Source organism: Pristis pectinata, chromosome 27 (assembly GCF_009764475.1).
Source record: "Pristis pectinata isolate sPriPec2 chromosome 27, sPriPec2.1.pri, whole genome shotgun sequence".
Taxonomy (NCBI): Eukaryota; Metazoa; Chordata; class Chondrichthyes; order Rhinopristiformes; family Pristidae; genus Pristis; species Pristis pectinata.
This window is the reverse complement of record NC_067431.1, coordinates 23,046,970-23,059,311: the sequence shown is the minus strand read 5'-3', so window position 1 is coordinate 23,059,311 and position 12,342 is coordinate 23,046,970. Positions and strand designations below refer to the sequence as shown.

The window sequence follows — 12,342 nt, the reverse complement described above, 5'->3', positions numbered from 1 at the left end:
ATGGCTATACCCTTCACCCCTTGTGGTTTCCACATACCTCACAAAACACCCCAATGATGTTTGCTCCCAATTCCCTGCTTTATTTCCAAATATGATTCAGAATTTAGGATGTTTTATGCATTTACAATGTCTTCCCACTCCGTTCACCTCACCACCTGCTTGGAACCCATAGGGATCAGGTTAAATTTGTGAAGGGAGATTGAGTTGTGTGCTCCATTTCATAAATCGCAAAATCATCCATTTCATTTCCACTTAATGGAATAACACAATTGATTATTCAAAGGAAAACATTATTGCACTGGGACAAAAATGATTTTGGCCATCACCATAGTTGAAAGAGAAATGAAGGACTAAGCTTTGAGTCTCCTCCTTCATGACCACACAGTTTCACAGTCAATATGGTTCTTTTAGAGTCTAATCACTGTTTTAGTAAACAAGGAAACCAAAATGAGATCATGGAATGGCTGCCTTTGGGAATGTTGGTTGAGGGATAAACATTGGCCTGGACAACCTTAGTTCAGTTTAGTTTAGTTGATTTTCATATACACCAGGGTGCAATGAATTTCCTTGCCAGTGTGAAGCTCACAGAGTAACGGTACACATGGTAATAATAAATACAACAATAAATACAGCGATGAGCACAAAAACAATGGAATGGTGGAAAGTACAGTTGTGCAAACTGAGGTAGTGCACAAAGAAATGTCAATAAAGTGACAATAATGTTGGAGGGAGAGTTAAGGTTCAAGACGTGGCAGCCCCACTGGGAAGGGGATGTGAAAGAGGTGATAAGTTCAGAAGTCTGATAGCAGTGGGGAGGAAGCTGTTCCAGAGTTCTTCCAACCATGACATTACTGAGCAGACATGGCCTCAAGGCTCATCCTTGCCTATAGACTGCATCTGTGGTAGGGCTGCACTTAGTACTGAACGCTATCCCAGGTTATATGCCTAAGCCACGAGGAGCACTTACACCCACATCAGATTCAGGAACATTGAAGCAGGAGTGGGATATTTGGCTTGTTCCACTATACTGTGACCTAATTCACATAAACATCTTCTCCCCACACCCCTTAATACCTTTGGTTAATAAAAATCTATCAATCTCAGATTTAGCATTGTCAACAGACCTAGCATCATTCGCCATTAGAGACATCAACTGCCATCAGGTCCTGATGCAGGGTTTCGACCTGAAACATCGATAATTCCTTTCCCCCCAAAGATGCTGCTTGACCCGCTGAATTCCTCCAGCAGCTTGTTTGTTGATCAATTGCTATTAGCTCTACCACCCTCTGTGGATGGAAGTGTTTCCTAACCATTCCTGATAGGACTGGCTCTCATTTTTAGACTCTGCCCCCCTAGTCTTAGACTCAACAATCAAAGGAAATAGTTTCTCTCTACTTACCCTGATCAATTCTCCCTAATGTCTTTAAGTTTTGACTAAATCATCCCTCAGCCTTCCAAGCTTCAAATTTGTGCAATACACATTGGTTTATTTCACTGGCTGTGTTTACAGGAAGAGTGATCATTGGTCAGAAAATCAGTGTCTCCTTTTTCAGAATCCTGCCATGGAGCAAACTTACCTTAATAACGTAATTTGAATTATGTAATTAAACCTTAGCGGGTGCAAATTACATTTTCTTAAATCTATGTTGTACTCCTTCCAAGGCCAACATATCCTTTTAAAGTATAGTGTTCAGAACTGATTACATTACTTCAGGTTTGGTGTAATTAGAAGTCTATATAGATGTAGCATGACTTCTAGCACCTTGTACCCCAGTTCCCTGGATATAAAGGCTGGAAATGATACCAACAAACCCAGCTGGATAATGAAGGTTTATCAATGGAGGTAGCAGCCTCAGCTAACACAAGATTCAATGTAAATATGGGTGCACTACCACCCACCATGAAGAAATGAAGTAATTACATTTTTGCCAGTGTGGAGACAATAGTATCATGCATGTGGTCCCTGAGTATTGTGGTAGTCAAATTTCTTTCTTCAAATTTTATTTACAGCGTGGTAGCAGGCCCTTCCGGCCCAATGAGTCCGCGCCGCCCATTTTGAACCCCATATTAACCTACCCATACGTCTTTAGAATGTGGGAGGAAACCGGAGCACCCGGAGGAAACCCACGCAGACATGGGAGAACGTACGAACTCCTTACAGACAGCGACGGGAATTGAACTCCGATCACTGGCACTGTAATAGCGTTGCGCTAACCGCTATGCTACCATGCTGCCCATAAGTTACTGGACCACTTTCCCAAGGAAGTGAGTTCAGATCCCGCCATGGCAACTGATGAATTTAAATCCAATTATTCAAATAAATCTGGAATAAAAGATGTATTAGCAATGGTTACTTTTAAACTATCAGATTGTCCCATCTGATTCACTAAAGTCCCTTTGGGGGAAAATTTGCAATCCCCATCCATTCTGGCCTATGTGTGAATCCAGACCGACTGATGTGGTACCTTAAGAAATGTCATAGCAAACGACTCAGAGGCAAATAGAGATGGATGCTTCTTACTGATTACTGACGTCCACATTCCAGGAATCAATAAAAAAATGAAACTGCTTGTATTGTGTTGTGCTTCTTTTAAATTCTATGCAATTCAGTTACAATTTTGCTCAGAGAAAACGGCACAAGCAATCACCTCTAGGTTAGATTATGCCAGTCAGAAAATCCTTGAACAATTTATATTGGTACCGGCAGAAATGTGCATTGTGCAACCAATATATTGTTGCAAGCCTCACTGTGGAAAATTTCAACTATGCCAATTTCGAACACAATCCAGTTTCCATAGATGCTGCCTGACCTGCTGAGTGTTTCCAGCATTTTCTGCTTTTATTACACCCGAAATTAATTTTGTATTGTTGTGACTGTTCTATTGCTAAATGTCTTAATGATTCTTCATGTTTTCCCACAGACAGTAATGAGAATAATGAGGTGAATGTTAAAGAGGTGGTGGGAGCTGATTCAACAGCAGCTTTCAGACAGAAACTGGTTTATTTTCTTAGGAAAAAGGATGTGGGGCTGTGAGGAAGGAGAGGGAGGGTGGGACTAAAGCCTGAAGTCCCACACCACCAGGTTCAGGAACAGATACTTCCCTTCAACCACTGGGTTCTTGAACCGACCTGTACAACCCTAATCACTACCCCATAGATCAAAACTATCACCACTTTACACAACAATGGACTTCATTTTTTTTTATTCTAAATGTGTTCTTTTCTTGTAAAACTTGTGTATAATTTACATTTAATTTATGTTTTTCTTGTGAATGTTGTGTATCTGATGCTGTGTGTCTGTGATGCTGCTGCAAGTAAGCTTTTCATTGCACCTGTACACACATGTACTTGTGCATCTGACTATAAACCCGACTTTCAACTTTCAAATAAAAATAGATCTCTCTTTCAAATGCTGGCAGCAAGGGTGATGGGCCAAATTGCCTTTTGCTGTGCTCCATCATTCTGTCTCATTTTGGTGTGGTCAGCAGAGAGAGAGATTGTTCAGGGCGCAGGGAGAACTCTTTCATACAAATGAGATTTGTCAGAGGTGGAGGTGCAAGTAGATGATCAACTTCCCTAAGCCTTGCTTGTGTTTTAAGGACTTGTTTCTAGTTGCGATTTGTGTCCGTATTGAAGCAGCCACTAAGTCACTTTTGGCAGAGTGAGCCTCTGATTGATTACTCCGATACAGCGAGTGGAAAGGGTTTTTTTTCATTGTGATCTGTATGACATCCCCACAGGAGAAAAATCAATCATTTCTCATCCTTCAGTATGGATTACCTGCCTCTCTGTTGTTGCTGGAAACTTTCCCCCTTCCCCCTCCCCCACCCAGGCTATTGTAAACACTGGCGTTCATGATCCTTGTTAACTACATCAATTTACGAGCCTAATGAAATCGGAAATGACAGCTCCGTAGAAGTGGATTATTAAACTACAAGAAAATGAGAGAGAGGCAACAAACACAAGAGTGAGGTAGTCAAGATAAACCTTTATAAAACGCTGGTTCTCCCACAATTGGAATGCTGTGTCCAGTTCTGGACACCATATTTTAGGAAAAGATGTGAAGGAGTTAGGGAAAGCGCTGAAAAGGTTTATCAAAATGATTTCATGCATGACTACAGAGAAGCAGTGGCTGTTCTCTTTGGAACAGGAGACGTTATGAGGGGATCTGATGTTGGTATTTAAAATCGTGAAGGGTGTAGACAGAGTGGATAGAGGGAAATTGTTTCCATTGGCAGAGTGGTCAAGAACCAGGAATTTACAGCATAAAGGTGATTGGCAAAAGAACCAAAAGTAATATGAGAATATTTTTTACACAAGGAATGGTCAGGCCCTGGAATGGACCATAGTGGAGGTAGAATCCATTGTAATGTTCAGAAGAGAGCTTGGTAGATATCTGAAAGAATTTGGAGGGCAATGGGGACAGGCCAGGGGAAAGGGACCAGCTGGATCACTCTTACGTAGAACATAGAACATTACAGCACAGTACAGGCCCTTCGGCCCACAATGTTGTGCTGACATTTTATCCTGCTCTAAGATCTATCTAACCCTTCCCTCCCACATAGCCTCCCATTTCTCTATCATTCGTGTGTCTATCTAAGAGTCTCTTAAATGTCCCTAATGTATCTGCCCCCACAACCTCTGCAGGCAGTGCGTTCCACGCACCCACCACTCTCTGTGTAAAAAACTTTCCTCTGACATCCCCCTTATACCTTCCTCCAATCACCTTAAAGTTATGTCTCCTCGTGTTAGCCATTGTAGCCCTGGGAAAAAGTGTCTGACTGTCCACTCGATCTATGCCTCTTATCATCTTCTATTGATGACATAGACCCAGTATGTTCTCAATGGGCCAAATGGTTTCTTTCTGTGCTGTAACCACAGTCTGATTCTGTGAAGGAGGACAATTCCTCTGCGGAATATCAACTATTGACCAATTATTTTTCTTCCATACTTGGAATACAGCGAAACAATAAGAAGGAAAGCTGGGCTCTGTTTTAACCAAAGGACTAAAAGTGTCAGAGAAAGCTAATGGAATGTTGGCCTTTATTGCAAGGGGTGTAGAGTATACAAGTAGGGAAGTTCCAATGCAAGTTGCGAGACCACACTTGGGAAGACTGTGTACAGTTTTGGTCTCCTTTTTTAGTTGCATCTGCTTGCATGGGAAGCTGTGCAGATGCACTAGAGTGATTTCTGATGTATGGTTGGGTAGGTTGGGCCTATACTCATTGGAGTATAGAAGACTGAGAGATGATCTTATTGATACATGTCAGATTGTGAGAGGTATTGGCAGTGTAGGTGCTGAGAGGTTATTGGTGAAGTTCTCCAGAACTAGGGGGCACAGCTTCGGAATAAGGGGCACTCACTTTCGAGATGAGGATGTTTTCCCTCAGAGGGTTGTGAATCTTTGGAATCCTCCACTCCAGTGAGCCATGGAGGCAGAGACTAACAGACATTTGAGTCTCAAGGGAGTCAAGGAGTATAGGAAGAGAGTGGGAAAGTAGTGTTGAGGCCAGAATTGGATCAGCCATAATTGTTTGGAATGGAAGAGCAGGCTCAAGGGGTCCCCTGCTCCTGTTTCTCATGAATAACATGTGAACAGTGCTCATGGTTAAGAAACTGGTTACTGTTTGGGGTATGAAAAGTCAATGTCTCCAGGTCTTGGTAGACTTTTCCCGTCTCTCGTCATTTCTATGACGGAAAGGGATTCCTCTCCCTCATAGAATGATAAACTCACATTCAACATAAAGTCTACATTTCATACAAGCTTTCTGCATCTGTCAACCTGGGCGTGTGACTCACACATGAAAGGTCACGAGTCTGGAGGTAAAAGGAGAACATCTGAAGTTCTGCAATAGCAGATTCAAATGGTTTAGTCTAACTTGGTGCTGAATGCTCTTCCATGAGTGGATTAGGAATGTTGCTGTCAACTCCTGCAGTGTTTCAGTTTAGTTATCACAGGTTCACTAGGAAATTAATAAAATGGTGACAGACCTCTTCAGCCCCTGTCTGTGAGCAGAGATTGCAGTGTTTCCTGACTCAATTGGAATCCAACCATAAGTGGGAGCCAGTCTAAGATTTTCTAGCAGGCATGAGCACAGAAGTCCTGAACTTGCTGACAATGATTCTTCAGCATTTCTTAGATTGTGTTCTAATATTTCACTCCTTGTGGAGTCCAGTGAGAGACTGCAGAGTTACAGAAGGCAAAGAGTGGGAATAGAGGGGGCCTTTTCTGCTTGGCTGCCGGTTACTGGTGGTGTTCCGCAGGGGTCGGTGTTGGGTCCAGTACTTCTCACGTTATATGTTAATGATCTGGATGACGGAATTGAGGGCTTTGTGGCCAAGTTTGCGGATGATACAAAGATAGGTGGAGGGGCAGGTAGTGTTGAGGAAGCAGGGATTCTGCAGAAGGACTTGGACAGGTTGGGAGAATGGGCAAAGAAGTGGCAGATGGAATACAGGGTAGGGAAGTGTACAGTCATGCACTTTGGTAGAAGGAATAAAGGCATAGACTATTTTATAAATGGGGAGTGAATCCAGAAATTGGAGGTGCAAAGGGACCTGGGAGCCCTAGTGCAGGATTCCCTAAAAGTTAACCTGCAGGTTGAGTCAGTAGTAAGGAAGGCAGATGCAATGCTCGCATTCATTTCAAGAGGACCAGAATATAAAAGCAAGGATGTAATGCTGAGGCTTTATAAGGCATTGGTCAGACCACATTTGGTGGATTGTGAGCAGTTTTGGGCCCCATATCTAAGGAAGGATGTGCTGGGATTGAGGATGGTCCAGAGGAGGTTTACAAGAATGATCCCAGGAATGAAAGGGTTAACGTATGAGGAGCGTTTGATGGCTCTTGGCCTGTACTCGCTGGAGCTTAGAAGGATGGGGGGTGGGGGGCCAGATCTCATTGAAACCTACCAAGTATTGAAAGGCCTGGATAGAGTAGATGTGGAGAGATGTTCCCAGTAGTGGGAGAGTCCAAGACCAGAGGCTACAGCCTCAGAATAGAAGGACATCCCTTTAGAAAGGAAATGAGAAGGAATTTCTTCAGCCAGAGGGTGGTGAATCTGTGGAACTCATTGCCACAGATGAGTGTGGAAGCCAAGACATTGGGTATATTTAAAGGGGAGGTTGATGGGTTCTTCATTAGTAAGGATGTCAAAGGTTACAGGGAGAAGGCAGGAGAATGGGGTTGAGGGGGAAAAATAAATCAGCCATAATCAAATGTGGAGCAGACTCGATGGGCCGAATGGCCTAATTCTGCTCCTATGTCTTATGGTCTAAGTACCTCATCACTTAGAGTAGGAAATCCACTCAAACAACTTGCACCAGTTGAGTTCTTCTCCATTGATTTCAGTGGAAGAGAAAGGCCACAAGGAACCAAACGTTAGTTGAGCTTTTAAACTCTTTCAGTTTATTCAACTTTTTAAAAGTGTTTTGATGAGTTTCGTGTTAAACTTTTTAAAATTTAAAATAAATTATAATAGCCTTTAAATATTTTTGCTTTTCAGAACTAAAAGTTTTTAAAGGCTTAGCCAGCTGGCTAAATCAGGAGGGGTGACTTAGCCACCTGTCAAAGACTTTTTGAGCTGTTTTGGCAAGGCTTGTTCTACTTCACATACACTGCAGCCCCCACACCCTGCCCCTCCACCCCATCCCATCACCACACCCCTGTGTGATGTCACTTACAACTCAGAAGGTTCTGCTGTCGTACAAAGGACCATCTTGAGGATTGAAATGGATTATTTCAGCAAGTCACGACCAGTGGATCTACACAAGTGTCAAGTGCAGGTGACCAGTCACTGACTAAATTCTTGGCCTTTTTTTTTTGCAAGGATACTGATGAGGTGATTTAATAAAACTGCTAAAAATTAAGAGTAGTTTTGATCAAGTAAAGAGAAAGAAATATCACTAAGCAAAGACTAGAGATGTTCAAAAATTCAGGAGAGGAATAAACAGTTTTTCTCTGTAAACTACAATGAGTTGCTATGATCTGGATGCACAGCCTGGGAACAGAATCAATAGTAATTTTTGATTGAGATTTAGTTAGATACTTGAAAAGGAGAAATTCTCAAGGCTATGGACAAAGAGGAGGGGAATAAGACTGCTGAAACAGAAACTCTTTCAAAGAGCAATCATAAACACAATGGGCAAATGACCTTCTTCTTCATTGGTAAGTTGTGCCTAAGGTAAAAACTAGGATATTGCTCTTTCAACCCTGTTATCAAGCAGTTCATATCGATTAAGTTCGTGGAAGACAGCATGTTAAACAATCATGTACATCAACTTTCAAACGGACTTTCAACATATATGGATTTCTGAAAATATGGTCTAAAAGTAACCACTTACTCTTTACTGTAAGAAACATTGACTTGCTGATGTCTGTGCCAACTCCATTGCTTGCTTGGCAAAGGTAGTACCCAATATCTTCTTCTAAAACATGACGAATCAACAAGGAACCATTAGCCAGGATCTGAATTCGGCCTGTCAATGGGACAGGGTGATATTGCTGAGGGTTTCCACTTCCTGCAAGAGATAAAGTCAGTGATAACTCATTGAATTCAGAGGATTACTGAGACATACAATGAACAACAATCCCGCCCAAGGAACAAACTTAATTATGACGGTGCTCTGCTAAGCATTACATGCAGTCACTACTGGAACTGAAGTGTAAAGGGGCTTTAGAAGAGTAGCAATGTTTCTCTTCCAGATCAAAGGCAGAATCCAAAATTTCAGTGTACGTCAGAGGACACAAACCCCAGCTGCTCATCAACTATAACCTCTATCCTTTCAGAAACCATGATTAAAATGGACCACAAAATCCGGCTCAAATTTTAACCACAGCAAACACCAGCTTGGGTTTATTAACAGATTACAGATGTTCTCTTCATAAATATTCTTGATTTACGTTGGTTACTACCACATGCATTGAACAAAATATTCATTCAACATTTTGTGAATGATATTCTATATCAATGTTCATTCTCACCTCACTCTAATAAACTATCCGTCAACATGGAAAGGAGTTCATTATGTTTCTCTCACTCTTTTAGCTGGCCATTGTAGGGGTTAGGGTAGGGTTAGGGGGTTTATTTTTGTCAGATTGCTTCTTCCAACCAAAGAGCTGTTATACTTTTGACAGTCACATACATCCCCTAACTGTGGTTCCTCACAATGATTTCAGACTTTGTTTGGTGTGATGTATATTTCAACTTAGAGATGATGCAGGAACAAAAAAATTGCCATTGAGCCACATCAGAAGACCTAATGACCAAAGGCTTGGTCTAAGAGGTAGGCTGTGAGGGACGACATAATGGAATAAAAGAAGAGAGAGATTTAGGGAGGGGATTTCAGAGCTTAGACAGCTTGGTCACCGATGGTGCAGCAATTAAACTTAGGGATGAACAAGTCAATACAAATAGCAGACAGTAGATATCCTGGAGGGCTTTGGTCTGAAGGAGATATGGAAAGGAGCAGTCATGGACGGTTTTGAAAAAAAGGATAAGAATTTTAAAATCAAAGCATTGCTTAATTGGGAATGAATGTGATTTGACAAGCAGGGTTGGTGGGTGAACAGGACCTGGTGTGAGTTACAGCATAGGGAGCTGTATTTTGGATGACCTCAAGTTTACAGAAGGTAGAATGAGAGAGGCCAGTAAAGATTCTGTTGGAATTATCAAACCTGTGGCAAACAATGGCCTAGATCACACAATAAGTTTGCCAAACCTCTAGGATTATCTATGAATTAAAGATTAAAAGCATTGTTGCAGAAAATCACAAACAATATGAAGGATAATATTCATCTAGCTAACACTCTTAGTTCTTAATAATATTGTTGGAAGATGGTATTGACAATCAGCTGAGAATCAACCAATCAGGGAATAAAGAATCATGACTGATGTGTTGAGTGACCAATGGCAGAAGCACAGGGGAAGAGCAATGTACTAAGGAATGCATCCAAATGGAGGTGGTGACATGAGCAATGAGCCTACATATTAAAGCCATACTGCATATTAAAGCCAATCTTGCAGTCACGACGAGCACCAAGACATTAGAAACAGACTGAGATCACAAGCAGCGGAGTCCTACCTTTTGCATGCTTCCACATGACCTTTGGAGGAGGATATCCATCCACTGAGCAGTTAAGAACACCAGATTTCCCATAGATCCCATCCTGGTTATTGGGCTGCACCACAAAACGAGGGGGGACTGGAATACAGAAATAATGGTTCAATAAATTCTAAAGATTAATGAACATGAGGGCCATTCAGAAAATGACCATGTATTGTCAAGGGAAAGATGAATCCCATTGGTCAAAATGGTTTCTTTAACTTCTATGTTCATTTCCCTTCAACACTGTGCATCGACAAAAGAAATAGCTGCAGCCACATACTGGACTGTGTGACACTGGAGCTGTAACATCTTTATTAAGAGAGTGACAGCACACAGTGAAATAAATGTTTTATCTGCAGTTCAATTGGCTGTACAATTCTTTCTGAGTCAGATGGCAGTTGTGTTCAAGTCCTACCACAGGCCTTCAGCCACTGAGTCCCCGCCAACCATCAAACACCATTTACACTAATCCTGTTTTATTTTCTCCACTCAGGGCAATTTACAGTGGCCAATTAACCCAGCAACACACACTTCCTTGGGATGTGGGGGGAAACCCACATGGTCACAGGGAGAATGTGCAAACTCCACACAATCAGACTGAACCCGAGTCACTGGAGCTGTGAGGCATCAGGTCTACTAACTGCACCACTGCGCCAACCCGTGACATGATTTAAACGAAAGCAAAGTGTTGTCCCAGCCAATATTTATCACAGAATCAACAGCTAGTACAAAAAACTTCACCTTGTTGCATTCTTGAGAAAATATGATTACTATTGTATTCTTGGCAAAAATGGCAGTCAATTGATGCAGGAAGATCCCATTGATAACAATGTGATGCACTGCCAATTAGAGTGTGATCTGGGTGCAAAACTGTAACATCACCTCAACAATCTCCCAATTAAGATGGCTCGTCCTTACTTGATAGATCCTGCCATCATAAAACCGTCCTGCCCCAATTGCAATCAATGCTGCTGCAAGAACTCAGTAGATATCCAGAACATCACGTAAGGATATTTAACAAGACGTCATGTGGGGAAAGGTATGTGAGCCTCTCACCTCGGACAATGAGCCGTCGCTCTCGCATGACGGTTGCGGCCTCGTTACTGGCGATGCACGTGTAGTTGCCATTGTGCTTCAGAGAGACGCTGGAGATCTGCAGGGAGCTCATGAATTCTTTGGTTTCGATGGTGACCCCAGAGCCAGAGAGAATGAGCTGACCATCCTTCCTCCAGGTGATGCGGATGGGCATGTCACCTGATGACACCACGCAGGGGATGTAGAGCAGCTGGCCTATCGATGCTGGTGGGAACTCAAACGGCTGGATCAATGGGGGAACTGGAAATAAATCATCCCTGATTACTCGGTGGATAAAGAGTAAGAAATTCTTAACTACAAGAGTAACCTTGATCATCTTTCTTTGAAGGGTCATTTTGTCTCTGATTATGATTCTTTTTTGCACTAACGTCTTGTTTTGCAGTGTTTTTTGTCTTCAGTGTCTTGTATAATTTATGTATAACCTATGTTATATGTGTTGTTGTCTGTATCTATGTGCCTGTGATGCTGCAGCAAGCAAGGTTTCCATTGTACCTGTACTTCACCGTACTTGTGCACATAGCAATACACTCAACTTGAACTCGATAATTGCTACCACTTGACATTTCCTGCAGTTTACCATGGAAATATGGATCTTAGGACCAGCTGCTAACTTCAGTCTTTGGGAATCCAAGTTTGAATGTAGACTAGATCTGAAATAAAGGGTTTGGAGGTGATATGAATCCTGGGTCAGGGCCAACAAGAGGGCTCATTGATAATTGATCAACAAAATAACTTTTCCCCAGGACTTACCACCTGTGGACACTGACTTAATGATTATAACCAAGGTGACCACTGAGAACTTTGGTCCCTGGTTTCATTAATTGAGGAATACTTGACATCTCTGCTACATTCAGGTGTGGCAGGGTGACCTGAGCTTCCATTCACCTGTCACTTTTTTCTCCATCCATCTCCCACTTTGACCTCTCTGTCGTTGACCTCCTACACAGTTCCAATGAAGTTCAATATAAATTCAAGGAACAACATCGCATTTTGGCACTTTGCAGCTCTTGGGACACAAAATTGAATTCAACAATTTTAGATAATCAGCCTTTTCATTATTGTCAGAACAGGCCAGTTCTGAGGTAGGCTCATTACTCCATTATGTTACCTCAGTTTCTATCTCCACAAATGCTGCCTGAC

General features: G+C 42.1%; 1 protein-coding gene across 1 annotated transcript in view; it reads right to left on the bottom strand.

Moving 5' to 3' along the window:
* LOC127583633 (cell adhesion molecule DSCAML1) overlaps window positions 1–12,342 on the bottom strand; it is a 506,127-nt gene that overhangs the window by 173,433 nt on the left and 320,352 nt on the right. Inside the window, 3 exon segments of the mRNA XM_052039813.1 lie at window positions 8,344–8,520; window positions 10,084–10,203; window positions 11,164–11,442. Coding sequence (XP_051895773.1) covers window positions 8,344–8,520; window positions 10,084–10,203; window positions 11,164–11,442 — 576 coding nt within the window.